Source organism: Cydia amplana, chromosome 16 (assembly GCF_948474715.1).
Source record: "Cydia amplana chromosome 16, ilCydAmpl1.1, whole genome shotgun sequence".
In the NCBI taxonomy this organism is placed as follows: Eukaryota; Metazoa; Arthropoda; class Insecta; order Lepidoptera; family Tortricidae; genus Cydia; species Cydia amplana.
The window spans coordinates 6,407,476-6,434,271 of record NC_086084.1 but is presented as its reverse complement, the minus strand read 5'-3'; the positions used below and the strand labels follow the sequence as shown (position 1 = coordinate 6,434,271).

At 39.5% G+C, this 26,796-nt stretch overlaps 2 protein-coding genes across 5 annotated transcripts in view; one reads left to right on the top strand and one right to left on the bottom strand.

The window, feature by feature from the left end:
* The window catches only part of LOC134655495 (uncharacterized), a 42,763-nt gene extending 21,281 nt beyond the window's left edge, over positions 1–21,482 (top strand). For 2 of the 4 annotated variants that reach the window (XM_063510958.1, XM_063510957.1), the window contains exons 10-24: positions 501–578; positions 1,995–2,723; positions 3,083–3,173; positions 3,252–3,358; positions 3,812–4,097; positions 4,593–4,753; positions 5,468–5,646; positions 6,487–6,626; positions 8,196–8,277; positions 9,461–9,615; positions 13,114–13,264; positions 16,799–17,053; positions 17,993–18,165; positions 19,194–19,331; positions 21,273–21,482. In XM_063510958.1, the coding sequence (XP_063367028.1) occupies positions 501–578; positions 1,995–2,723; positions 3,083–3,173; positions 3,252–3,358; positions 3,812–4,097; positions 4,593–4,753; positions 5,468–5,646; positions 6,487–6,626; positions 8,196–8,277; positions 9,461–9,615; positions 13,114–13,264; positions 16,799–17,053; positions 17,993–18,165; positions 19,194–19,331; positions 21,273–21,450 (2,903 nt within the window). In that variant the 3' untranslated portion in view covers positions 21,451–21,482. The remainder of the gene's footprint in view (positions 1–500; positions 579–1,994; positions 2,724–3,082; positions 3,174–3,251; positions 3,359–3,811; positions 4,098–4,592; positions 4,754–5,467; positions 5,647–6,486; positions 6,627–8,195; positions 8,278–9,460; positions 9,616–13,113; positions 13,265–16,798; positions 17,054–17,992; positions 18,166–19,193; positions 19,332–21,272) is intronic. The other 2 variants (XM_063510960.1, XM_063510961.1) reach the window with 2 other exon arrangements.
* A 970-nt stretch (positions 21,483–22,452) lies between these two features.
* LOC134655500 (negative elongation factor B) lies at positions 22,453–24,377 on the bottom strand. The gene has a single exon (XM_063510966.1). It carries the CDS (start codon positions 24,267–24,269, stop codon positions 22,503–22,505), a length of 1,767 nt encoding a protein of 588 aa, XP_063367036.1. The 5' UTR covers positions 24,270–24,377; the 3' UTR covers positions 22,453–22,502.
* Positions 24,378–26,796: the final 2,419 nt, after the last annotated feature.

The following is a 26,796-nucleotide window of genomic DNA, read 5'->3' as shown; positions in this document are numbered from 1 at the left end:
ACGTCGGCAACAGTTCAGAGTTATTTTAATGTTTTGATCGAATTTAAATGGAAAAGAAACTAGCTCTTCCTCTCTGAAACGTCAAATAAATGTTTGCATTACATTGCTGCTCGAGATTTTTTTTAAAATTAATTACTCATAATTAAAAGGTAATCATTAAATTTTATTTTGATAAAGTGGTTAACAGCACTTTAAACTATCGTTACTTAAAACCAATGTCGTTATGAAAGACACACACTGTAGAATACGACCCTATATGAGTTTAAATTGCCTGATATGGTAGCTCTGATGTTATTCATCTGTAACAAGTTGTAACATTACATAATAGCTTGCAATTGTGTTACAAAAGTAGGTGGTAAAAACAATAACATCAGATAATGGCAGGTGATAATGATGAACTAGTTGAAAGATATCGATATTTTAATGACCGCTTTTAAATTTGTGTCACGTTTTATCGTGCCCATGATGGTGTTCTAAATTGTATTTGTGTGGGGAAACAGACCAGCTAGTGAGTGGTGAGGCAGATGCTGGTGCTGCTAGCGGGTCGCAGGCGCCGTGGGGTCGACCCTCTACTACAGGTTCGGAGTAGTGCATGGTAGACCTGTGGCTTCTGTATTCGCATGTCATCATTTAGATTATGTGTATTGGTTTCTACATTCATTTCGGTACAGAAAAGAACGCTAAAAATGCTGGTCGCTTAAAGTTTGGTCGTCATTTGTTTCGTAAACAGGTTACTAAGGCTCAGTTGCACCAACCACAATTAACGGACTGAACAGCCGTATATAATCAGCAGTGAACTATAACCAACCCGATAAGATAATAAGAAATTCTTTTCTTATTATATTCTATGAGGCTTCACTTTCCTGGGGCGTTAAGTTATTCCATTGCACCAATCACCAAACCGTCTGTCACCGTCAAAGCGTTCGCTAATGCTTTGGTTTCCTAGGATAGCGGTGCCGTCATATAGCGGCCGTCTCCATACAAATACTACGACATCCATATTTAGCCGTATTATTTAGTATGGAGACGGCCGCTATATGACGGCACCGCTATCCTAGGAAAACCGATCTTAAATGTTATTTTATTGTATGGGTTGGTTATAGTTCACTGCTGATTACGGCTGTTCAGTCCGTTAATTGTGGTTGGTGCAACTGGGCCTTAGGAACCTGTTTACGAAACAAATGACGACCAAACTTTAAGCGACCAGCATTTTTAGCATTCTTTTCTGTACCGAAATGAATGATAAAAGTAACTTTAAGTCTGGAACATGCCTCATCTAGTCAAATATCTTGTAGTTGGTAGTTGTAGTTATATGTATACAATTTTAGATCATCTCATTTTAGTAGCAGGCTTTAGGTGTCTACGTATCCAGTAGTAGCAGTAGCAATTGTGACGTTCCACGGGAAAAGGTAGGTACCTTTTCCCGTGGCGGCTGGCGCTTTTACATAGCACCCATAAGGTACCTTTACCCGTGGGACGTCACAATTGTCTAGTCAGTATTTTATAGTACTTAGTAGACAATTAGAGATCTCTTTGGCGAAGACTAAAATAATTAATGTGAATTGTCATGTCGCATGGCTTTGCAAAAGGGATTTGTATTTCAAAATTGTGTTTATTGCGTAGTTTAATAAATATCATTTTATCCTTCATTCCGGTAGTTAAGTATAAATTGATGAGCATGTTTTGTTGTAGTTTGTTTACCTTTTATTTCAATATTGTTCCTGTCTGAGAACATCTGTTCAAACATTAATGTTGCAATGTGCAATCGATTCTTTAGTACATATTACTTTGTTTATTCAATGAATGTTTAAAACAGTCGTAGTTGCTTGATAAGCTCTGTAAATATAGCCGCTGTGTCGTTTATAATTATGTAGCTTGTAGAGTTTATTTTTAAACTGCGTGATTACCTAACTTTGTGCGCATGTTAATTATTTAAAGTAGATTAGAATTTACCTACATATTTTTACTTTACTAATTCACATTGGTTATTCAAGGAGGTAGCGGCGATCGCGATCGCGACCGTGACCGCGACCGCGACCGCGACCGGTACCCCGACGACAGCTACTCGGACGACGAGCGGTACGGCAGACCCGACCGCTACCCCGACGACCGCTACCCCGCCGGGCCCGACTACCCGGACCGCTACAACCCGGGCTACGACCGCTACCCTGACGACAGATACCCCGATGACAGATACCCCCCTGGAATAGGCTTCAGTCCTGCCGATAGATATCCAATAGACAGATATCCTAGCTCAGATCGGTATCCAGCTATAGACCGTTATCCTCCAGCAGCTGACAGATATCGCCCTGGATATCCAGGCGCTGATAGATACCCCCCACGCGACAGATACCCTACCAGCGAGTCCCTACCATATCCCGGATCAAACAGAATTCCCTTCATGGACTATCCAACTACTAATGACATAAGCCGTTACCCACCTCAAGAGCGCTACCCTGTAAGCAGGTACCCTGTTGACGTCTACCCTGATCGGTATCCAGCTGACAGATACCCGGTCCGCGGTAGATACCCGTCCAGACCCGGATGGAACCGGTATCCTGACAGATTCGATCAGGACCGATATCCCAGCACTAGCGACATGGGACGGTACCCGTACGGCAGCCGGTATCCCGTAGGAGTGAACCGGGACCCGGTACCGCTCGGCGGGGACCGTTACCCGGATCTGTATGACAAGTATCCGCCGACCGGATCGTCATATCCTGGTAAGCACAATTTCCTTACACTCATTACCTTACACATTGAAATTAATTCCAAATACTCTGTGTACCAAGCCTAGCTTGTTCTCACCCTGAAGACTTTTGGAAAACATTAATATTGTCTGACTAAAAATCTATAGATCAATCGATTCTTCGCTGTGAAAAATCTCAGTCGGTAGGTAGGTACCTATACTTAAACATGCTCTAAAAGAATTATGTACCGGCAATATTTTTATAATACCTACCTATAGATAGATGCCTACTAATAAAATTAAACTTAAAATCTGCAACTAACTATTCTAAATTGCAGTTTGCTAATAACACAGTGATCTTCACCTCTTTAAGTTGTCTTCATGATTTTATAGGAGGTTATGGCCGTGGCGGTTATTATGGTGGTTCTGATTATCCAGCAGGAGACCGCTATCCGGACAGGGGAGTCCGTCCAGGCGCCGATAGGTAGGTAAACAGACAAATGACATCGCCATGAGAATAAAACATACTACATCTTATTGAACACGCTTGTTAAATCTACAGGTATCCAGTAGGTGTAGAACCTAGACCAATTTATCCTGTGCGACGGCCTGTGGATAGACCTGGGGGTTACCGCGACACCTATCCTCTTGGCGTGAACAGACCAATCGGTAAATTGCGTACATGTTCTTTAATATACTATTGAGATACCTATCTGTAGCGGCGTGTCTAAAATGTTCACTACGTAAGCCGAAGTTTATTTAGCTTACTATTTCCTTGGGATTTTTGATCATCAGCATAGAGAAAAAAATACATAGATCTGACATAGATTGCTCATTCCATACATCAGTTTTGGTACCAAAAAGACTATTAATTTCAGTGTCTACATCTAGCATCGAGTAGCGGAACTATCTATTGTCAAGTAGCAGTACTGATAGTTCCGCTACTCGATGCTAGATCAATACCTACTGATGTATGGAGTGAACACTCTTGTCTTTCTATATTTCTCTGTCATCAGAGAATAATGTTCTCAGATGTCTTTATGCCTATGGGAATCGAGTTCTATGGACGCTTCGCCACTGATACCTATACATATTTTAGTTGAATAATGACACATTTTGAAGGTGGACCCGGTTACGGAGGATACGAGCCAGATGGGCCTATCGCACCGGTGGGACCAGTAGGCATCCCCATCGGTAACCCACTAGGAGGAGCCCCAGTAGGCGGGCCCCCAGTAGGCCACCGGCCGTGGCAAGGCTCCCGCTGTGAGGACGACAGCTTCAGACAAGTTGGACGGCAACGCATGCAGCGCAGATTTGTGAGGAGATTCACTACTGCGCATTCATTGGCGCACTGTCAGAGGGAATGTATTGAGGCGAGGGACTTTATCTGTCGGGCGTTCAATTACAGGTAGGTATTTGAGTAAAATTCATCATCATTATTTCATTATTTATTCATGAACAATATTAATTGTGTATGAAATATAGAAATATACAAAAATTCTTCACATTTCTTAACAAATAAACAAAATAAATAACAATTATCTTAAAAATAAACAGAATTAATATATTACAAAATGTCAAACAATAATAAATTATATGTAAGTGCTGGAATAATTACTGGAATAAAAAGAAACTTTCAAGATTTTTCATCATATCAAAATACCATAACTTGCATAAGTTGTTTCGATTTGTTATCATCTAGTAGGATATCAGTCCTGTAACTAGTTCAGAATCCATTTGAGATTTATGAAAAAAATTAAAATCTCCATCCGACATTTGCAAATATTTCTGCGGGCGCAGCATGGTTCCATTTTTATCGCCTGTCACTATGCCCGTTACTGTTAGAACGTGACAGGCATGGTGACAAGCGATAAAATTTTTTATAAACGCACGTTATTTTCAGAGATGTGCCCTACGGAAGCGAGCCTCGCGACAACTGCGAGCTCAGCGACCGGGACACGCGGGAACTAGACGCCGCGAATCCCGCGCATTTTGATAACACGGCCAATGAATACGATTTCTACGAGAGAGCGCTTGGACGCATGGCCGATGACTGCTTGGATGGTAAGTTTTCAAAATTGTAACATCAGAGGGCCTACCGCGAACCACGTTCGACGTGTTGCCTCTCTGTCGCACTTGTAAGTTAGTACGTAAGTGTGACAGGGAGGCAACACGTCGAACGTGGTTCGCGGTAGGCCCTAAGAAACCTTAACAACGCAAATGTTGTCCATTTTAGATTCTGGCCTCAATGACATAGAATAAAGACACACCATTACTTTTTACACTAATAATCTATTAATAAATATTGTAAATTATTGACTGAATTGTAAATTTTATTTTTCTCGACATTATTTAATCTTAAAAATATTGTAATTGACTGAATTTGTAAGTTTTATCTTTCTTGACATTGTATCTGTTTGCATGTTTTTCTTTTGTTTTTTGTAATGTATAGATGTTTCTAGTCTGTAAGCGAATTGGTGTAGTACTGTAAGCTTGCACTGTATTAAATAAATAAAATAAAATAAAATAAATAACAAGTTTTACAAAATTATGTAGTTTAGTTTCGCTGTGATACCTAAATACAAAATATTGCTTGCCAAATTTCCGATCCGATGTAACTCTTCCACGGGAAAATAAACAAAAATATTTACTAAGAGATATTTTTACCAGACTTTTATTACTGGATGCAGACACATTCCACATGTATGATTTTTTTTAACTTTAAATTCGAACTTCAACATTCTAAATTCGGTTTTAACGTTTTGTTTTTGTTTGAAGTATCGCAAGTGTGCAATGAAGACGGCATGGAGTTCACGCTCCGTCTTCCTGAAGGGTTCTTCGGACGAATGTACACGTACGGATTCTACGACCGCTGCTTCTTCAGAGGGAACGGTGGAGTGTCCAATGTCTTGCGGATCACTGGAGCACATGGGTACCCGGAATGTGGCACGCAACGTGTAAGTACCTAAACGTACACCTCTTATTCGCTAGATGGTCTAGAATTAATTTTTAATAATCTTTGCGAACGATGTAATAGTATCGTTCGCAAAGGTGTCTGTTTAAGCTTAGAATAAATTTAAAAGTGGATAAATTTGGTCTCACCCATAGACTAGGAATCCTCTAGACGGAGTTTAGAGCAATTATTTCATGAAACCGATGCTGCCAAAAATACGGGGGTGCGGGGGGACGAGGTGAGCGAATCCCGTGCCGTGATTGGTCCGTTCAAAGACACGGACCAATCACGGCACGGGATTCTGACACTGACTCAAAGATGGAGTAAAACTACCGTATAAGTGGCAGAGGGGGTAGCGTTACTATGCTCAGTCTAGAGGATGTCTTGTCTGTGGTCTCACCCCAGGCAGTTATTTTTCCATTCTTAAATTAAAAAATTAGTTAATAAAAATAATTGTTACAAAGTTTGTCTACAAATAACTTGTATGTCTCTTTTACTTACATCTTGGTTTAAGCTCGACATGTCTACTTATTTATCTATTTGAAGCTGCGGTTGAAAGTGTTTTCCCTTCTTATACTAACCTAGGCTAAAACCTAGATAATATAAGAGTAGGTAAGCACGAATATTTTATTTCTTTTTGTCGGCGATGCTTCAGGCCTGATGTTTGACTGTTAATGAAAATCAATACCTTATTATGCAAATGCCATTGCCTATATCAAAATACATGTTCATAAGAAACTAATTCTATGTTGAATCCTCAGACCATCTTGATTTTTTAACACTGACAAAGTAGGTAAACATATCGAATGAATTCGATTCATTTTAAAACTCCCCATTGTTGTAGTACGGCGACTCAATGACAAACATCGTAGTAGTACAATTCAGCGACAACGTTCAGACGTCGCGCGACAAACGCTTCAACTTGACATGCCTGTTCCGAGGCCCCGCGGAGGCGGTGGTCACGTCCAACTACATTGGGGCCGGGTGAGTTGGTGTTCTTTGTGATAGTGTCTGGTTTGATAACATGACATGGTTACATTATTATTACAGTCAGCAGCAGAAGTTGCTAAGCGGGCCAGGTGTTCAAAATGATCTTGACGCGACTTTATTGTTAAGAGAATAAGAGCGTGTCAAGGTAATTTTGAACACCTCGCCCGCTTAGCAACTTCTGCTGTTGACTGTACAAGAGACCCTCGTTGCTAGTACGCCTCTCCACGTGCTTAATATACAATACAATACGTACAACACAAATCCTCTTTATTGCGCAACCTCAGAATAAATGTAAGTACATGGAAACACAAATAATACATGAAGACAGGGGTAAACAACAGGCGGCAACGGCAACAGGATTTAATTAGGTAATCAGCGACGAAACACGCATAAATATATCCAAGATATACCTGCGCAGTATAGTATAGACCGTAACGTGTACGGCCTTACAATTTATATTGATTCCATTTCCTGACTGTAGATATCTTTAGCAATCATTATTTTAATTGACTTCTATAAGCAGGTATGCGATATTATTGTAATTATTCCGTACTACCTAGTCCAGATCGGATTTCTGGAAGATGTTTTTTTTTATCTAGTGTCAATTTTTTTTAAATTACTTATCTGGAAATACCGACGCTTTTTCATACAAACCTGTATAGGTATAGTCAAGTGTCAAAATATGGGTGCATACGACTTACTCAATAACATGTCCCATAGTATGATGAGTGCACTCATATTTTTACACTTGTACCAAAGCAAATTTCATTCGCAAACTGCAAGGGTCAGAATCGGTCATAGAGATTAACCCGTTTTTGACAAAGGTCCTAATTACCATGTCATGTCGTCAAACGGACACGGTAAAGTATTGTTGGATTAACTGTTAACTGCGTGACTGAAAGTTAGCGCTTTTAGCTTGCAGTAATGGATATGTCCGTTTTGTAAACATTCACTGCAGCCTGCTTGCAGATTTAGCATCGATGGTAGGATGTTTTGATTTAAGCCGATTTCGCTGTTCCGTGTTTTGTTTTCAATAATGGTGAATGGCTTGGCTTCTGGGACTGGGGTTTTATAATAAAGTAACGTTTTCAGGACAATAGTCAAAGGTGATTACGGATTTTAGATTTGTGACTGCTTTGCTGTATATAATTATCAAACCAAAAATCTAAGTAGAGTAGAATCTTTTGACCGAAAACGTCACATTTTTAATTGTTATCATTTCTATTTAAACATTATTTATTGTATTTCGTGTTTGCTTTTCGTGTGTTTTGAGAAGCGATGACTTAAATTGAGTCTTATTTTATAACGCCTTGATATTATTTAGTACTTATTTATTGGAGTTTTGATTTTGAGTGCTGTTATTTCACTAACAGCTACTAACAAATGACTTTGAACGGATTCGCATTTAAAATTATTAGTGACTATTAATACTCTATGAAATACTTGTCTCAAAGATAGACATAAGATATCGTGTCGTTTGAATCCATTCAAAGTCAGCTAATATTTATTTAGAAATATAATCTTCACGTCTAACCGCAGTTTTGGGTACGATCTCATCGACAGGTCGGGCAGCCCCATACCTATAGAGTACCTACCGGAGGAGAGCTCGCTCAACTCGAAGGTCCGGCTGATGATCCTGTACCAGGTAATTTATACCAGGGATGTTGCGGATGCAGATTTTTTGACATCGGAGGTTTTTTGATCATGATGTCAAGATTAGGTACTTAGAAAACGACAAATATTACATTTTTAGTATGTTTTTATTAAAAAAAAACGAAAAATGTAGTAGTTGAGCAAGAATATATAGGTGCGTTATATTTAATAAACAGTAACTTGGCCGACTTTTCTGGATCTAGACGATTTCGTTATAGGTAATGACGAAATTACCTAGCACTTACGCCGCCGCTAAGACGTTCCTGTACCGACTTGTTCCACATCCGCATCCGCATAAGCTCCGCATCGATTTTATGCGGATGCGAATGTTGAAAATAATGCGGAAGTTCCGCGGTTGCGGATGCGGATGCGGATGTTCGCAACATCTCTGATTTATAAATACATACATATAATCACGCCTATTTCCCGGAGGGGTAGGCAGAGACCACGGATTTCCAATTGCTACGATCCTGACATACCTCTTTCGCTTCCGTTACTTTCATAACATTCCTCATACACGCTCGCCGGTTTAGGGTGCTCTTGCTCTTAGGTAATTTACAGTTACAAATTTAATTGCCCTTTGACGCCTGATGCTATGAATATATTGTGTATGTTATGTACCAACTTTAGTTGTAAGTGTGTCTCCACAAACATCTTTGCCATCGCTTACATTTGGTAGATATTCAAGGGATAGAATTCCTTGCCGGCGTCTATATTTCCGAGCACATATAACCCGGCAACTTTCAAATCAAGGGTGAACAGGCACCTTCTGGGCAGGCTCGCTCCATCGTAGGCCACGTCTTCGCCTCGGCTAGTCTGTGGCCATGAGTAAGCCCATTTATATAAAAAAAATCGCTCCAGCTCAGTTCTACTTCATAACTCACTTTCGATGGTCTTTAGCCACGGACCCTGGCCGCTTTCCGTCCGGCCGTTTTTCACACGAAAGAAATAGTTGCTTTATTCGGTTCCATGTGAATCTAGATCTAGTAGAGTTCAACCTACTTTTAATAATATTATAATTGAAGGGATGTTTACAAAAACAACATAACTGACTACACTGGTTGACACCTGAAACGATTAACAATGTTCTTAAAAAAGTGTCAACCGCTCTAAGCAGTTATGTTGTTTTTGTAAACATCCCTTCAATTATTTACATCGAAATTAATATTCAACAGGGCCGTCCAACCACGACCATCGCTGTTGGAGACCCGTTGACATTCAGACTAGAGGCGCAGGATGGATACAACTACGCGACAGACATTTTCGCAACGAACGTCATTGCAAGGGATCCGTATTCTGGACGATCGGTGCAGCTGATTGACAGAGTGGGGTAAGTCCGATATCTGAAACAACTGTTCAACCATAGACGCTAAATACATTTTCGCAACGAACGTCATTGCAAGGGACCCGTACTCTGGAAGATCAGTTTAGTTGATAGATAGAGTGGGGTAAGTCCAATATATTTCATACAACACTTTTCGACATTTATCGCACATTTATCGCGCTCGTAAACATTTACCTGAAAGATAGAATATTTAGAGTGTGGAATGTTAATTGTTCAAATGTGTAAAACGGTTCAGCACATTCTATTTATATCGGGAAGTTAATAAATTACGAGTAAACTGATGGAACCGGTTATCGTGTAGCTTGTAGTAAAGCTTGGCACAGCTCTACGAAGCTTTTTGGTCGTACACATTTTCTAGCAGTACTTGCAGTGCCAATTAATGCGACTGGCAAGTAAAGACATGCTACTTTATTTACTATTTACTGACATATACTTATCGGTTACTATAGTATGCATCAACATAGTAGGTAGGTATGTATGTCCTTGAAACATACTGCAAAACATGTAACTACCTGCAGATCTATTAATAGCGTTTATCTGTGGTTTTCTACGTCGTTATATTTGCAATATGATTTAAATATTATACAAAAGCTATATTACATACTGTTTGTTTACATGCTTAGCACAGTATACCTACTGACGGAGTTATGACTATTTAAATAAGTACAAAAATATTTGCCGAGTTGTAAAAGGTTTACGATAAAATGCTTCAGTTATATCTAGATATAATAATATATCTAGGTAGAGACGCACAAGTGTGTAGTTTCAGAAAATGAATTGGATGTAAGTAGTAATTATTTTGCTTTAACCAAAACTCTCCTAACGTAATTTTGGGTTCTATGAAAATTGTTGACTTTTTTTAAATGTTCTTAACGTTCTACTTCGGATACAGATTACTTCAGTACCCGCGCGAGCTACGCGCTAAGAGCGTAGCCGATGACATGGGAAAACCCGTATGTAGCGAAAAGTGCCTACGAACAGAAAACCCGCCTAGAGGGTCGCTGGCAGTAAATGTGTTAATTTATGCTGTACCACTCAGGGATCGGAACCGGTTTTTTGCAAAAACTTAGAAATAACCATATTTTTCGAATTATTTTATACTCGAAATTAATGTAGGACTCAGTTGTGTTTTTAGGTTACGACTTCGTATTATTAGATTGCCCAATTAGAAATGAAGTAATTAGCAAAGAACGAAAAAATACCGTTTCCGTTCCCATACAAAAAATACCGCTATCCGATCCCTGGTACCACTGTATCAACAGTTTGTTTTATCTACGTGTTATCCTTGTAATTATCCTGTTATTAAACGACAACACCGCACTGTTGCACGTTATGTCTCATTTCACGATAAAAATGACACAATGGCCATTATGTTATGATACGAAGATGATGACACATTACACATATGTTGTCAATTACACAGGATATAATCAAACGGAGACGCCATGTCTGTAATTTTCTGTACAAAACAGTCTGCCGATTTTTGCGGGGGAGGGGAACGTCAAATGCATTTTATTTGTTTTTAAATGCAAATTTAAATTTAAATGTATGCGTAACGTAAAAATAGCCATGTCAGATAAACGTCAGTCCATACATTGTGTATGACCGTTGGCCGCCTATTTTCGACAGAGGGGAAAGCCTGTTAATGGCTACTCCGTTTAGTTGTATCCTCCAAGACACCCACAGTATCAACAAACAAGGTTTTCTCACGTTCTAAAAGATCTAAATCTAAAAGATACACATTAGACAAAAACAAAATATTGCATTGGTTTAATAATTTATGAGACTTATGAGTCTTGTAATATGACTTAGGGAGTAAAAGGGGGTGGGGTACCTTCTCTGATAAATGGGCCGAGATTAACTTTAGGTAGTGTAATGCGCTTTTTACCCTTTTCATGAAAGCTTGTAGCCAGGAAGTGAATAGAAGTTGAAAATTGTTGTATTAGACCACAGAAGGTTTAAAGGCAGTGTAAAAACATGGAAAGATTGTAAGGAATATTATAAAACAATGATTCTTTTTTCCCATACAAAAATAAATGTTCCTAGGTGTCTTACCTGTCAAACATTTGATCTCCATCCCGTCGATACGGTAAACTCTCACCTCAAATTAAAGAACGTATTTAAATAAGATCTTTGAATCGACAAGATATATCCACAATATTAGGATAACGCCGTGTACTAAAATTTATAGGCTTATGAAATGCACTCCAGGCCAGCCCATCGACACCCCATACTATGATAACTTAGGAACGTACTTGTTACCAACGTTGAGGCATAGTAAATAATCTTATCGAATTAAAATGACTGCTGTTGCATTTTGGTAACACATACCATACTTGCTTTCAAACATAGACGTATTATACCTACTTTTCTTTAGGTTGGTATGATCGGTAAAACGTCTACCGTCATTCTAAATTGTCGTGAAAGCGGTTATGTTACGTGTTTATTTTTGTGTTTAGACCAAATAACTTTAGCTTTTAGTTAAATGGGGGGCAAATCTTTAAGAAAATGTGAAGTTTGTGGGGTCAGGCGTGTAAGGAAACTTACTTCTGATATATTTTTAGCAAGATTTCCCCTTGATTCAAACAGGTCGGTAAACTGATGTTTTTGTGCGATATTTTCATTTTGAGTCGTTACCAGATACTAATTTAATTAGTTTGGAGTAGTTTTTATCGTTTACAATCCTTGATTAAAACGAAAACATTCTGTGAATAGATTCTTCTTGTAAAAAACTAGGTAACCTAAGACACGAATAGTGTGCGAACAACTTATCGATAATCCCTTTATTTCAGATATCGACTATGGGTAAAGGTAACAGGTAATGAGGATTTGGAATATTTACCTATACAAAGGCTGAATGAAACTCCAACCTCTGAATATCTACAAGTGAATGAGCCTGACAGCTTTTTCCCTTTGTGGGAAGTTGGAGTTCACAGCCTTCACAGGCAAGACTCAGTGTTTGCAGGAGTGCTCTAAAAGTAGATTGTAGCTTTAGTTACGTTCATAAGCGTATTGTAATATGCCTACGTAAATATAAAACTATTTGTATCTTATTTTTATTATGTAAAATAAAATTATTTTTATATTTTGCATTTATTTTATTAATCCACCTGATTTTCAATATTTACTTTTACAGTAGTACAGTACAACAGCACGTATCGCACATTTATCGATATCGATAAACAGTAGGTACCGGAAGTGTCGAGCCCTAGCGTTGTTTTTTTTGTGTTGGCAGTATTGACATGTATTTGGTGTGTTGGCACAATGTACGTTCTTAATTCGGTTTAAGGCTTGTTCGAGAGTGCCGACTCTTAAAACGTAGTGATTTAATACTCTTTGCTCCAGGCATGATTAAGAGTTCAACAGGTTTTACACAAGCTGCCAGACATTTCTATACGAAAGTAGACTTTTTTTTTTTTTTTTTTTTTTTTTTTTTTTTTTTTTTTTTTTTTTTTTACGCTAACCTCACGGTCCATTTCGCAGATGCCCGGTAGACCCCGACGTGTTCCCTGAGCTTGACAAGGGCCGCAGCGGGGACTCGCTAGAAGCCCGCTTTAACGCCTTCAAGATCCCAGAGTCCAACTTCTTGGTGTTCGAGGCGACTGTTAGGACGTGTCGCGATGGCTGTCAACCGGTAAGTACATAATACCATCCCTTGCAGGCGAAAATGAATGGTCAGAAAACTTAAGGCGACTTTACTATGCTTTTAACAACCCAGCTCCTTAAGGGGCCCACTGATTAACAGTCCGCCGGACGTTATCAGCCCGGCAGTTAGAACAAAAAGTTAACCGTTCCGAACAACTGACAGGCCGATAACGTCCGGCGGACTGTTAATCAGTGGGCCCCTTTACTGTTTGCTGTGAATATCGGCCAACTAGTAGGTATAACGTCAGTTGACTTCGAAAATTATAAGATTTACGTATAAAATCAGGCCGCGTAGCCAAGATGCCAATCGCTTACGCTTCGTAGCGATCGAAACGCAATATGGAAGAGTGATAGAGAGTCACAAAGCGTTTCGTTGTCGAAGCGATAGCGATTGTAACCTTGGCTGGCCCTCAGGGATCGTTCCCAATCGAAACGTATACGATTTAATTATAAAAATGGTTCGGAATTTTATGTTTTATAACAAATGCGAACAAAAAGTCACGTGATTTATTTTTCGATTAAATTGTTGTCACATTGGCTACGTTCCCTGGTAGATCAGCTATGTAGGTAGGTACAAATGGTAATGGTACAATGATACTATCCCTTGAAACCAAAAACGATCTATATTTCCACTTCCGAGCGGTGAAATAATTGGATAAGGAAAATATCGGAATGGGACCAACGTACATATATTATTAATGTGGGCCATGTGCAATTAACGTGCTATAACGCTGCTATACTTACTCAACCTCGTATAGTCTGCAACACTCATTTGATGACAAAAACACCCGTATTCCGAACCGAATGAAAGAAAAGCGACATTTCCATCAAATGATTGTTGCAGATATGAGGTTGAGTAAGTATAGCGACGATATGTAAAATGCGATTTTCAGAAGATATCGGAAAATGGTCACCGCATCTTAGGATATCTCGTGATAAATGTAGGTAACCATAACCGCAATTAGAAAAGAAGAGATAATAATTTGCAACAATAGGAAATTGCTTCACTGACTTTATGCCAACCTTTATTTTTATTTCGATGGCGCTTACGCCGCACAGCGTCGCGCGGCATTGTATTTATATCGGATCATCGTTAATAATGGCATAAGCGCCATCATCAATAAGGTCCTTTTTCATAGATAACGTCACAAATTATTATACGACTATAATAAACAAGGCAACTTACGTCAATTCCTGTACTGTTGTTATTATTGAAGCTGTTATCATGCTCCATCCAGTTCTAGGGGGTATCGGGAGATAACAAGGGTTATCGCTTGATCCTCATGTTCGCAAAACAAGGACTACCTAGGTACCAAAGACATATAGTGCATTGGGGTTTATTTGGGGTAAATCCGGGGTAATTTTGAAAATGGCAAATATCTACTAAACTATAATAGAAACACTTTCTACTGTAGCAACAGTACGCAAGATGCCAGGTAAGCGTTGCAGTGGCGTAAGTGTTGCTAAAGTATGAAGTGTTTCTAGTTTAGTAGATATTTGCCATTTTCAAAATTACCCCGTCTTCGGATTTACCCCAATGCACCTTAAGTAAATATGTAACTTCGTATATAAGATGAATAATGTCTAAGGAAAAAACGTGCCTCGGAAATCAAGAAAAAGTAATTCTCAGATAGATGGCGCACACACCTTTGGCCTATGCTCGGCTAGATGGCGTTGACGACACCGTTTCAGCAATTGTAACAATTTTAACACAGTATCTATTTAATTATTTAACACAGTATAATTTTAGGTATCAGTGAAAGAACATGGGTCGAAATTATATAAAAATAATAAAATCATTTATCCATAATATAGGTAGGTACATTTTTTTGATAGTTTTATACATTTTCATTTTGAGTTTTAATCGTGTGTCGATAGATGGCAGTAAATTTACTGTGACTATTAAATTTACTATGACAGGACCCCTCTATACTATCTATTCTCTTTGCTAGATACTTATATGCAATTTATGAAGGCATCGTATTGTGTCGTGTGTGTTATTTTATCAACTGTAAAATAGAAGTCGAAAGAAATACCTAGGAGGAAATTACAAAAGTCCATATTTTTTTTATATCCATGGCAAATTCTCGATTGCTTTTTAGGAAATAGGCTAATTTTAACTCTTTTCCCAATTAATCTCAAAAGTAGGTAGGTACAGTAAGCATCAAAGAGGTAGGTACCTAGTTAGTGACGGCCAAAGTAACACAATGACCTATTATTGTAACACATCTTTGTTACCGTTGAAAAAAGGATGTGGTTCCGTTCCGATATATTTGGTAATAGCCTTCACTATATGATGACTGCTCAAGTGGTTAGCGTGGCTCTTTGCATGTTTTTTTTTTAAACCACATCGGTGGCAAACAAACATACGACCCGCCTGATGGCAAGCAGTCACCGTAGCCTATGGACGCCTGCAACTCCTGTCTTTGGTTTACTCTTCCAATTTAAAATGCGTGATAGGCAAGTATTGTCATGCAAATCACATAATTGCTTTTTTACAATATTTATAGTTCATAATTGAATACATGTAGGCAAACATATTTAATTCGACGTTTTTTTTTTCCTAATCCTTAAAAACGGTGTAGGTACCTACCTATCTATAAGTAGTAAACATACCTAAGTAGATATAAATAAATCGTTGATAAGACCTCGTCGATGATATCATCGCTTTCTTGAATGAAAGCGGCGTGATCGCCCCGACCTAGTTAACCCGAATACTTCACCCTTGTGTTTATCTTTGTGTCCAGTAAAATCAATCTAATACGTCAATGACCCAACTAAATTTATCATATGTTAATGCAACAATTCACGCACTCTAAAATATAAACATTACATACGTAGGTATAAGTTATTAAGCGATATCGAAATTATTGTTATGCTGACGGAAAATTTCCGAATATGAGGATTTTTGCACGTGTTTTTCCTCATTTATGGTTCAAGTTCGGAGACTTAAAAATTATCCAGATATTAATTAAACGATTATTAATAATACAGAGACTTAAAAATTATCCAGATATTAATTAAACGATTATTAATAATTATTAAGGTATTAAATAAACGATTTACCGAAAATTAGATACGTTCATTCGGTTCGGGTTAGTATCTGCTTCAATTCAACACATGAATAAGTGGAAATTATGGTCTTAGTGATTAGCTACCGTACTCTATAAGTAGATTAGGTATGGAATGACAAAACCTCTAACATCTTTAAATGAATTTTAATTAAATTAAATTAAATAAGCCTTTAATCCATATAAGAGACACTTGTAAATACAGATTCAGATATTTGGTTTGTGAGATATACCTACATTGATTAAATTATAGAATCTCTCTTAGTGTGGTGTACCTATCGGCATAGGCCTCTTCCAACTCTTTCCAGTGCTGTCTGTCCAGGGCTACTCTGGTCCAGTTGGGTCCCGTCCAGACCAAGAAAAGCCTCTATTTACTTAATGCCGATAAGATATTCCTATTATATCTGTAATCTATTAGAATCCATAGACATTCAACCTAATTTTGTTCACAGGCGTACTGCCCGAGTCAAACAGGCCGCTCCGAGCCATCGTTCGGCCGCCGGCGACGAGACGTCAACGGGACGCTCACGATCGCCAACGACACCGCCGAAGACACGGTCTCGAAGACCGATAAGGATAAGACCGATAAGGAGAGAGATGACAAAGGGGATGCTGTGTACAAGGTGTCGTTTGAGGAGGCGAGCGTGGACAAGTATTTGAAGGACGAGGTGCAGGACACGCCCAGCCATGTTAGGAAGATGATTGAGGTAAGATTCAATGATTTATAACTAAAGATAGGTTATAGGCGTTCCAAAATTGAAGCGCTTAACTTGTGACAAATTGGACAAGTTGCCTTTAGACGCGGCTGGACAAGCGAGAAATGTGCACGTGCTAACGAGCTCCCGCACACCGAAAGAGAAAGAGAAGACCTTATGTTTAACAACGAGTGTGACAAAGATGGATGGAATGAGAAAATTAATCAAAAATAACAGATTTCTTCGTAGGCACAGAAATAAATATGGAAGTATTTTTTGTGCTCCTCAAGTATGAGTATAATAACCTATCTATGGTTATATAATATCATTGGTAAGATTTGTCTGCTTTTGGTTGCTGAATAGATTTTCTTTTACTAAATAATTAGGTTGTGTCCATGAACTATTGTCTGAAAATATTTAATCACTATACATACTCGTAGTATAAAACAAAGTCGCTTCCCTGTCTGTTTGTATGCTTAGATCTTTAAAACTACGCAACGGATTTTGATGCGGTTTTTTTAAATAGAGTGATTCAAGAGGAAGGTTTGTGTATAATTTGTTAACCCGTGAAGCCGGGGCTGGTCGCTAGTTAGGTATAAACGGCTTAGGTACCTAATTAAAATCAGGATTAGGTATATTATTATATCATCACATTTCAGTCATTATTAGGTACACGACTATAATGATTAAGACAATTTTTGGTTCTACAGGAATAGTAGGATAACAAGTGTCACAAAATTCTAACTTATTAATATAATACACTTATCAATTACGTTAACACATTGAGTGCCGAAACTACTATCGGGTATTTTATGATATCGTTCCCAGGCCGGACGACCTGATAGTCGGGATCGTGGTACTACAGCTTTATATGACGAAATTGTTGTGGCCTGATGCATGTCTTGTTTGGCTGGGTGGCAATTAATGTGTTAAACAAACATTATGTCTCAGGTATTCGACAACCGCAACGAGTTGTTAGAAGAAAGCGGGCCGGACTCATCACCAGTAGTCGCGGCCGTAGGGGTTTGCGTATCACCGCATCACTACCGCGCGCTACTAGTGGCGCTCTGCGTTTTGCTGTCCCTGTTGCTGGCGATGCTGCTCGCGGCCTTATACATTTACAGGTATTCATAACGTTTTCACACCTCCTGTTCAGAAAAGAGCCTTTTCTTCCCTGCTAGGAGGGATCAAAGTGGCACTTTTCCTCCCTGCTAGGAGGGATCAAAGTAACACTTTTCTGTTCTAGCACACTATTTTTACATTTTTCTGCACATTATTTTTTTAGCTTAAATAATCTGTTTATGCATCAGATTGTGTCAACTAAGATTTTTTTATTTTCGTCATAGTTGACGTGAAAAGCAGTATGTGTCACACGGTATCAAAATTATTTCGTCTTGGGCGTTAACACTTGAATCCCTCGTTACGCTCAGGATTCTACTTTAGAATCCATCGCTTTATTCAGGATTCAATGTACGCCCTTGACGGAAATATATCATTTTGATCCCTTGTTACACAAACTACTATTGTTTATGTTGTAAGTACTATAACCTTGTTATATAGGTGTTATACAGGGTGGCCAACTTAGAGGTATACAACTTTTTTTACCGCCATTTTATTTTGGCGGTAAATATGACAGTTATTGCATGAAAATTAGTTTGTGTAGATACGGCAAATTTATTATGGAGCGTTTTACAACGGAACAACGTGTTTTAATCATTAAAAACAATAGAAACATTAAAAATAACGTTTCCCGGTCGATTAATTTCGAGAAACGGTGACATTAACTGGCCCCCAAGATCGCCTGATTTAACAGCTCCTGACTTTTTTCTGTGGGGCTATCTAAAGGGACGTGTCTATGCTAATAGGCCAACGAACCTTCAGCAATTAAAACAAAATATTCGAAACACTGTCGCTGAGATAACGCCAGAAATGTGTGAAAAACGCGATGAATAGGGTTCGCATCTGCCATGCTGCTAGAGGTGGACATTTGTCTGACATTATTTTCCATGTGTAATTGCTGACCCTACATATTATATTTAACAAGGAATACTTAATATTTTTTAAGTTTTATAGAATAAAATTTCAAAAATAAAGTGTATACCTCTTATTTGGCCACCCTGTAGTATTTATTATCTAAATCTGCTTATTCCAGGCGTTATTGGCGCGTGGTCCGTAAGAACATCCGTGCGTCCAGCGCGGCGCCTCCGCTGCGGCCCGTCACGCCGGCGCCGAGACCGACTCGTCCCTCGCTCTTCTCAGCTTCCCATCTGCACAAACCTTTCTCGCTGAGGTAACGATATCTTAGATTATCTCGTACCCAGATTCAATATAAGTATTACACCAGGCAACTAGTTACTAGATATTATAATACCTACCTATCTACTAAAAATAAATACGATAAAAGGATCGCTAACTACCATGGTCTAATAAAACATGGTCTTCTCTTCCCAGAGTGTCACTTGCCTACGTCACAATAACATTGCCACTTTATTTCAACATAACATGTTACATGGGTACATTATATGTATGGTTAATAAGGTAAAATATTTCTTTATAATTTTATAATTTTAATTTATATGTATTTTATCTTAAAATTTACAATAACACGTCATTTTTAATTATTCGTTAGCAATATCTTCCGATTCACGAAAGAAATTTCAGACGTTCGGGTAATTCTGTTTACACTACTGGCAACACAGGATAGCGCTGTCATATTTGACAATCCGCCATTTTGTCCCTGACCGTCATCCTTGTCGAACGCGTGTTAATTGTTATTTCCTTCTCGCTCAGTGTCAGCAGTCGCAGTGTTTTCCAAACTTTTCACGTCGTAAGCTTACTAATTAATGTTTTGTTACGAAAATGGTTGGCTGCTCTATTCGGAACTGTAAGAGTAGGAGTGAAAAGTGCAGTATAGATTTGTTTTATTTTACTATGTTTCTACGGGAATAACTTAAAATTAATGCCGTTAAAATAATTTTCACCGTTGGTTAAAATTCTCCCACATTTTAAAGTTTGAGAACCTGTAAACAGCATGATGACGTAGGCAAGTGACAGTTAGGTCATTCGCGAATCTCGGAAGAGAGTACCAGGCGGAGTATATTATTATACCATGGCTAACTACTACGAGAATACGAGCAAATCTCGTTCTTGAAATTTTAATGCAGTTATACCGTTATAACTATCTGCCATGACTAGCGAATAAGTAAATAGATTAGATAGGTACTGAATCAAACATTAATCTACCTGTATACAGCAGATGAATGTAGACCACAGACAAGACATCCTCTAGACTGGGCATAGTAACGCTACCCCCTCTGCCACTATATACCTACGGTAGTTTTACTCCATCTTCGAGTCAAAGTGTCAGAATCCCGTGCCGTGATTGGTCCGTGTCTTTGAACGGACCAATCACGGCAAGGGATTCGCTCACCTCGTCCCCCCGCACCCCCGTATTTTTGGCAGCATCGGTTTCATGAAATAATTGCTCTAAACTCCGTCTAGAGGATTCCTAGTCTATGATGTAGACCTACGTGCTATTCAGGTCTAGGCTAAGGTACATCAAATTGCGATTTGTGGAATATTGATGAACGGTAAAAATATAATATTTGCAGTTTAGGCTACGCTAAAGCTTTGGATTCCTCCGAAAACGGTGCCGTTATATGACGGCCGTCATATAGCGGCCGCAAAAGACGGTCGTCTTTACGGTGACGACATGTGGAAAGTACCACGGCGTCATAACACACCGTCATCCACCAAGGTCAAAGCGGCAAATTTGAAAAATGTAGGCGCGATACGATAACGTCCCATAGAAAATTTGAATTTCGCGCCTTTTCCTACTGACAAGATTTGCTTGATCATCTATAATTTACTTTGAGGATGAAATATCATCAGAAGAGGAAAATAATCGTAGTACGGAATCATTTATTCAAATCTCGTGTCATTTATTCCAAAATGGCGTCACCGCTATCTAATAAAACGTTCACGAAACTATCGACACCGTCATGACGGCCGTCATCTTACGTTACGTTGACAATCAACGTAACGTAACGCCGTCTAGGAAACCGCGCCATCTTGTTTATATAGACAACGTTCTAGTGACGTCAGTCAACGCTATATAGCGGCCGTAATATGACGGCACCGTTTTCGGAGGAATCCAAAGCTTTAGAATTGATATTGAATCCTAGCGCCTACACTAAAATATTAGCAACTAATTTACTTTTTAAATTTCCAGTGGTCTGGGTAGGACGTTTGCCGAAGTCGGCGAGGAATCCGGCTCGGCGGGCCGCCTGGCGAACGCCTTCGACGACGGCAGCGAGCCCATCTACACCGACCCCTCCCTCTTCGAGCGCTCCCGCTCCCTCCGATCTCTCCACTCCCTGGACCTGAAGCCCGAGCGACGCGCCCACTAAACGCCATCTAGCGGACAGGCCAAGCTTTAAACAGCTGGCGAACGCCTTCGACGACGGCAGCGAGCCCATCTACACCGACCCCTCCCTCTTCGAGCGCTCCCGCTCCCTCCGATCTCTCCACTCCATGGACCTGAAGCCCGAGCGACGCGCCCACTAAACGCCATCTAGCGGACAGGCCAAGCTTTAAACAGCTGGCGAACGCCTTCGACGACGGCAGCGAGCCCATCTACACCGACCCCTCCCTCTTCGAGCGCTCCCGCTCCCTCCGATCTCTCCACTCCCTGGACCTGAAGCCCGAGCGACGCGCCCACTAAACGCCATCTAGCGGACAGGCCAAGCTTTAAACAGCTGGCGAACGCCTTCGACGACGGCAGCGAGCCCATCTACACCGACCCCTCCCTCTTCGAGCGCTCCCGCTCCCTCCGATCTCTCCACTCCCTGGACCTGAAGCCCGAGCGACGCGCCCACTAAACGCCATCTAGCGGACAGGCCGAGTTTTAAACAGCTAGAGTGGCCTATGACGCGGTCTAATATGTATTTTTTACTTACTAAATCAGCAATGACAAACTTTGATAAAAGTAACATAATTAACTGCCATGATTGTGCTCAGATGTCCGTCCATAAAATAGATTGTAACGTCCAGTAATGTACTTTAATTGTAAAACGGTTGTTTTAAGTCAATACTAATAAATATTTACAGATTTTAACTACCTTGTCTTATTTATTTGACTTTAGCATTTATCTGGTAACTTTAGAAATACACCAATCTTATAGGAACTCTAAGACACCAATAGGAAAACAAATTGATCCAAAGGAGTGTAAAATATTGTAAAGGTTCTCGAACTGCTAAGTCAATTCATTAATTTAAACAAACACTTCATTATGTATGGCTCAATTTTGCGGTTTTGTTGTTATTAAACAGGTACCCAACTACCTACTCATTTTGTATGGCACGTATGGCATAAAATAAAAGCCAATTTATAGGGAACAAATCTCACATTTATTTTATAGTTAAAATGTTAATAAACCTTATTGTTAAATACATAAAAATATTACATGTGATAAGGCGCAGGAGTGGGCACACTCATAAGTGGTGAGTCCAGATACTCCATCTCAGTGGTGCTCGGCCCCGCTGGCTCCGTTTGCACAGTCATCTTCTGTTGTAAAGTCTCGTACAGCTTGTGTACAGATTCATTGTGTTGTGTACCAGGTTGCAACGCTTTCATTAATGTCTGTATCCTAGTTTCCGGTAGCTTAGGATGTATATACCAAAGCAGCTTCAATAAATGTCTTGTGACATTGTCTTTTGATAGACCAGCAAAGAAAAATTCATCAAACAAAACTGTGCTGAAATCTTCTCCCTGGAATTCATCCGGTAGCTGAATTAGTAGTGCAACTAGTGCATGTAAGAATGGATCTTCATATGCTCTGCCGTCTTTACAACTGCCCAGGATACTGAGGATTCTGAGTAAGGCTCCACGGTCCCGCAATTTGGCAGCGTGCAGGGTGTAATACATAGCTAGGACACCACAGACTGAACTCTCACGCATGTAAGCCTCACAAGCATCAGGAGGGGGCCCAGAGTGCTCAATAGTTGTAATAGCAGATTCTCTTTCATCTGGGGGCAGTTTGTTATGTGTGGCTCGTACTTGGTCATCCACCATTAGGGACATTAATGCAGGCAAGTATTTGGTTACCACTTGGCTATCTAGCTTTGGTTCTTTGAATTCCTGTGAGTCTATCATGACCCAAGCACTAAGACCTAGTGCTAACATCCTCAAAAGAAGTATTAATATTGTGTTGTCCCTTGGAAGACCTTCAGTGTTTATCAAATGTTGCAGGATTTTAATGGCTGAGGTAGCCAAGAAATTAATAGCATATGGATCACATAAAGTCATGGATAGGTCACCCAATACTTGTTCCTGACCTTTCTTTATACTGTCCAGGAATCCTTGCAGTTCTCTGGATCTTTTAATGTCTACATTACGCTCCCTGATGCAAGCATCTAAACACCATGTGAATTTGTGACATGGGTCAACGGAAATAATGTCCTGGATCTCCAAATCATGGAGAGCCATCAATAGTTCAGCTCTCAGTGTACAATAATGTACATTCCTTGTCCTTAAAAATAGGGTGCGGAGAAACTGTAGTACCATGTCATATAATTTAACACTGTTGCCAATCATGTGAGCAAGTTTCTGCACGACCGCGCCTTGTCTTCTGACTTTTGGTGAAGGTGAAAAGAACAAATTGTTAAGGTTCTCATGGTCAAATAATACATTCTCCTTTTCTCTGATATACTGACTTAGTAATGGTGATACCTCATCACCAAATAGGGATTGGTTGTCCTGCCAAATTTGTCGTTTCACTTCAGTATCTGTGTCATTATACAGTTCTCTGTCCTTTACTAAGACTCTGAGGAATTTGTCGTCTATATGTGGTGTATTCTTTAGAATACTCATTATGACTGGTCGTAAAGCCTTCACTCGTACAACTGAAAAGCTTTTATTGAGTAATTCCTTCAGTTTCTTGTCATGCTCCCTGTTCTCTTTCGAGCCCAGTTCATTGATATGCGATGTAAGTTTATCTCTCAGCTCTTCTAAAACCGATGTATGAAAATCTAGTCTGCGGACGCCATGAAGATCAAGGAGGGGCAGCATTGGTCTCAAAGAAGGCAACAGGATACCGTTTTCGAGTTGAAATTCTTCTATAGCTTTCAAGGGATCCGTGCAGCTCGTGAGTGCGTCTCGAAGGTAGGCTTGTCCCGGAACTCCGACATCTTCTAAGCCAGTGCCAGGCAACTTGCTCGATGAAGCCATTGTTGCACAGTTAAAAACGGAAATTAATCACTCGAAATTATAGAAATCGCTAATAAACAAACAAAAATTACACTACAAATAGTAGCGTAGCATCATTTCTTAGCAAATTGACATATTTCCTAGCGATGGGCGAGTCGAGTTATCTGATTCGAATAATTCGAATCAGCCTACAGATGAGTTAATTCGAATCAAGACTATGGGCAATTCGAATCAACTCGACCACTAGCTAACTCGGCGAACAACTCGCCGAGCCGAGTCAACGCTATCACACTGCTACTGGTCCACGAGCCAGGCGCAAATTTCGTCAGTCATCGCCTCCCGGGTGAAAACTCGTATACTGGTTAACGGCCATATATGATGAACCCTAGTGGACGTCAGCTGCCGCTACGTTGGTGGGTTGAGGAATGGCAGCCACCGAAACACGTAAAAAAAAATTTTTTTTTCAGTCATCGCCTCCCGTTTGATACTTAGTCAGATGAAAGTTTAGGTGCAATTGTTAATAAAAACAATCGTCAGCCGGTTGTATCGCGGTGGAATCACCGTCAGCTGGTCACATGAACATGTAAAAAAAAATTTTTTTTTCAGTCATCGCCTCCCGCTTGATACTTTGTCAGATGATAGTTTAGGTGCTATTGTTACTAAAAAAACTCGTCAGCCGGTTGTATCGCGGTGGAATCACCGTCAGCTGAAATTTTTTTTACATGTTCATGTGACCAGCTGGTCACATGAACATGTAAAAAAAATTTTTTTTTTCAGTCATCGCCTCCCGCTTGATATTTTGTCAGATGATAGTTTAGGTGCTATTGTTAATAAAACAAATCGTCAGCCGGTTGTATCGCGGTGGAATCACCGTCAGCTGGTCACATGAACATGTAAAAAAAATATATTTTTTCAGTCATCGCCTCCCGCTTGATACTTTGTCAGATGATAGTTTAGGTGATATTGTTAATAAAAAAAATCGTCAGCCGGTTGTATCGCGGTGGAATCACCGTCAGCTGGTCACATGAATTTATAAAGCAAATAAATAAATACAGTCTAAAATTTAAAATAATTGGTTTCAGTCATCGCCTCCCGTTTGATACTTTGCCAGATGATAGTTTAGGTGCTATTATTAATAAAAAGAATCGTCAGCCGGTTGTATCGCGGTGGAATCACCGTCAGCTGGTCACATGAACATGTAAAAAAAAATTTTTTTTTCAGTCATCGCCTCCCGCTTGATACTTTGTCAGATGATAGTTTAGGTGCTATTGTTAATAAAACAAATCGTCAGCCGGTTGTATCGCGGTGGAATCACCGTCAGCTGGTCACATGAACATGTAAAAAAAAAAATTTTTTTCAGTCATCGCCTCCCGCTTGATACTTTGTCAGATGATAGTTTAGGTGCTATTATTAATAAAAAGAATCGTCAGCCGGTTGTATCGCGGTGGAATCACCGTCAGCTGGTCACATGAACATGTAAAAAAAATTTTTTTTTTCAGTCATCGCCTCCCGCTTGATACTTTGTCAGATGATAGTTTAGGTGCTATTATTAATAAAACAAATCGTCAGCCGGTTGTATCGCGGTGGAATCACCGTCAGCTGGTCACATGAACATGTAAAAAAAATATATTTTTTCAGTCATCGCCTCCCGCTTGATACTTTGTCAGATGATAGTTTAGGTGCTATTGTTAATAAAAAACATCGTCAGCCGGTTGTATCGCGGTGGAATCACCGTCAGCTGGTCACATGAACATATCAAGCAAATAAATAAATAAAATCTAATATATGTTCATATGACCAGCTGACGGTGAATCCACCGCGATACAACCGACTGACGATGTTTTTTATTAACAATAGCACCTAAACTATCATCTGACAAAGTATCAAACGGGACGCGATGACTAAAACCAATTATTTAGGTTTCCGTGCCTTCGCTTGAACCACTTACGAGATTGCCAGCGCTCGGCTGCTTTCTCTTCAGTACCATATAAGCCGGCAAGGCCCTTAGCGGTGGTTCAAGCGTCGGCAGGAACCTAAATATCCGTTTTTTACCCTTCGGGGGAAAAACGGTTCTATTTAGGTCTTCGTGCCTTCGCTTGAACCACTTATGAGACGTGTTTAAACCTCTGCCGGCGCTGGCCCGGGCGTACTGTGACTTAATATTTATGCAAAAATCACATAATGAGAATATGGGTCTGAAATTTATTCCGTATTGACATAATAAATAAAAGATTGATTGCGTCAACTTTTAAGTAGATTTTCATCATTTAGAATTATCGATATATGAGGTTATTCTTAGCACTGACTTGCCACAGAAGATAAATATTGCGACTATAAAAGTACTTGAATTTTTATATAAAACAACGGTTTGGCTTTTAGTTGATTGACCTTTCCTTAAATAATTATTAAAGTCATAATCTTATATGAACCTGTACTATCTTACGCAAATAAATTCATTATGAATACCTAAGACCTACTTATAAGGTACGTGTAGGTTGTACACATTTTTGTGTAACCACTATCTGAAGTAGAAGTTCTGATGCTTGTA

Excerpts from the sequence above, each read along its gene's own strand:
- LOC134655500 (XM_063510966.1), bottom strand. The coding sequence starts at position 24,269 with ATGGCTTCATCGAGCAAGTTGCCTGGCACTGGCTTAGAAGATGTCGGA.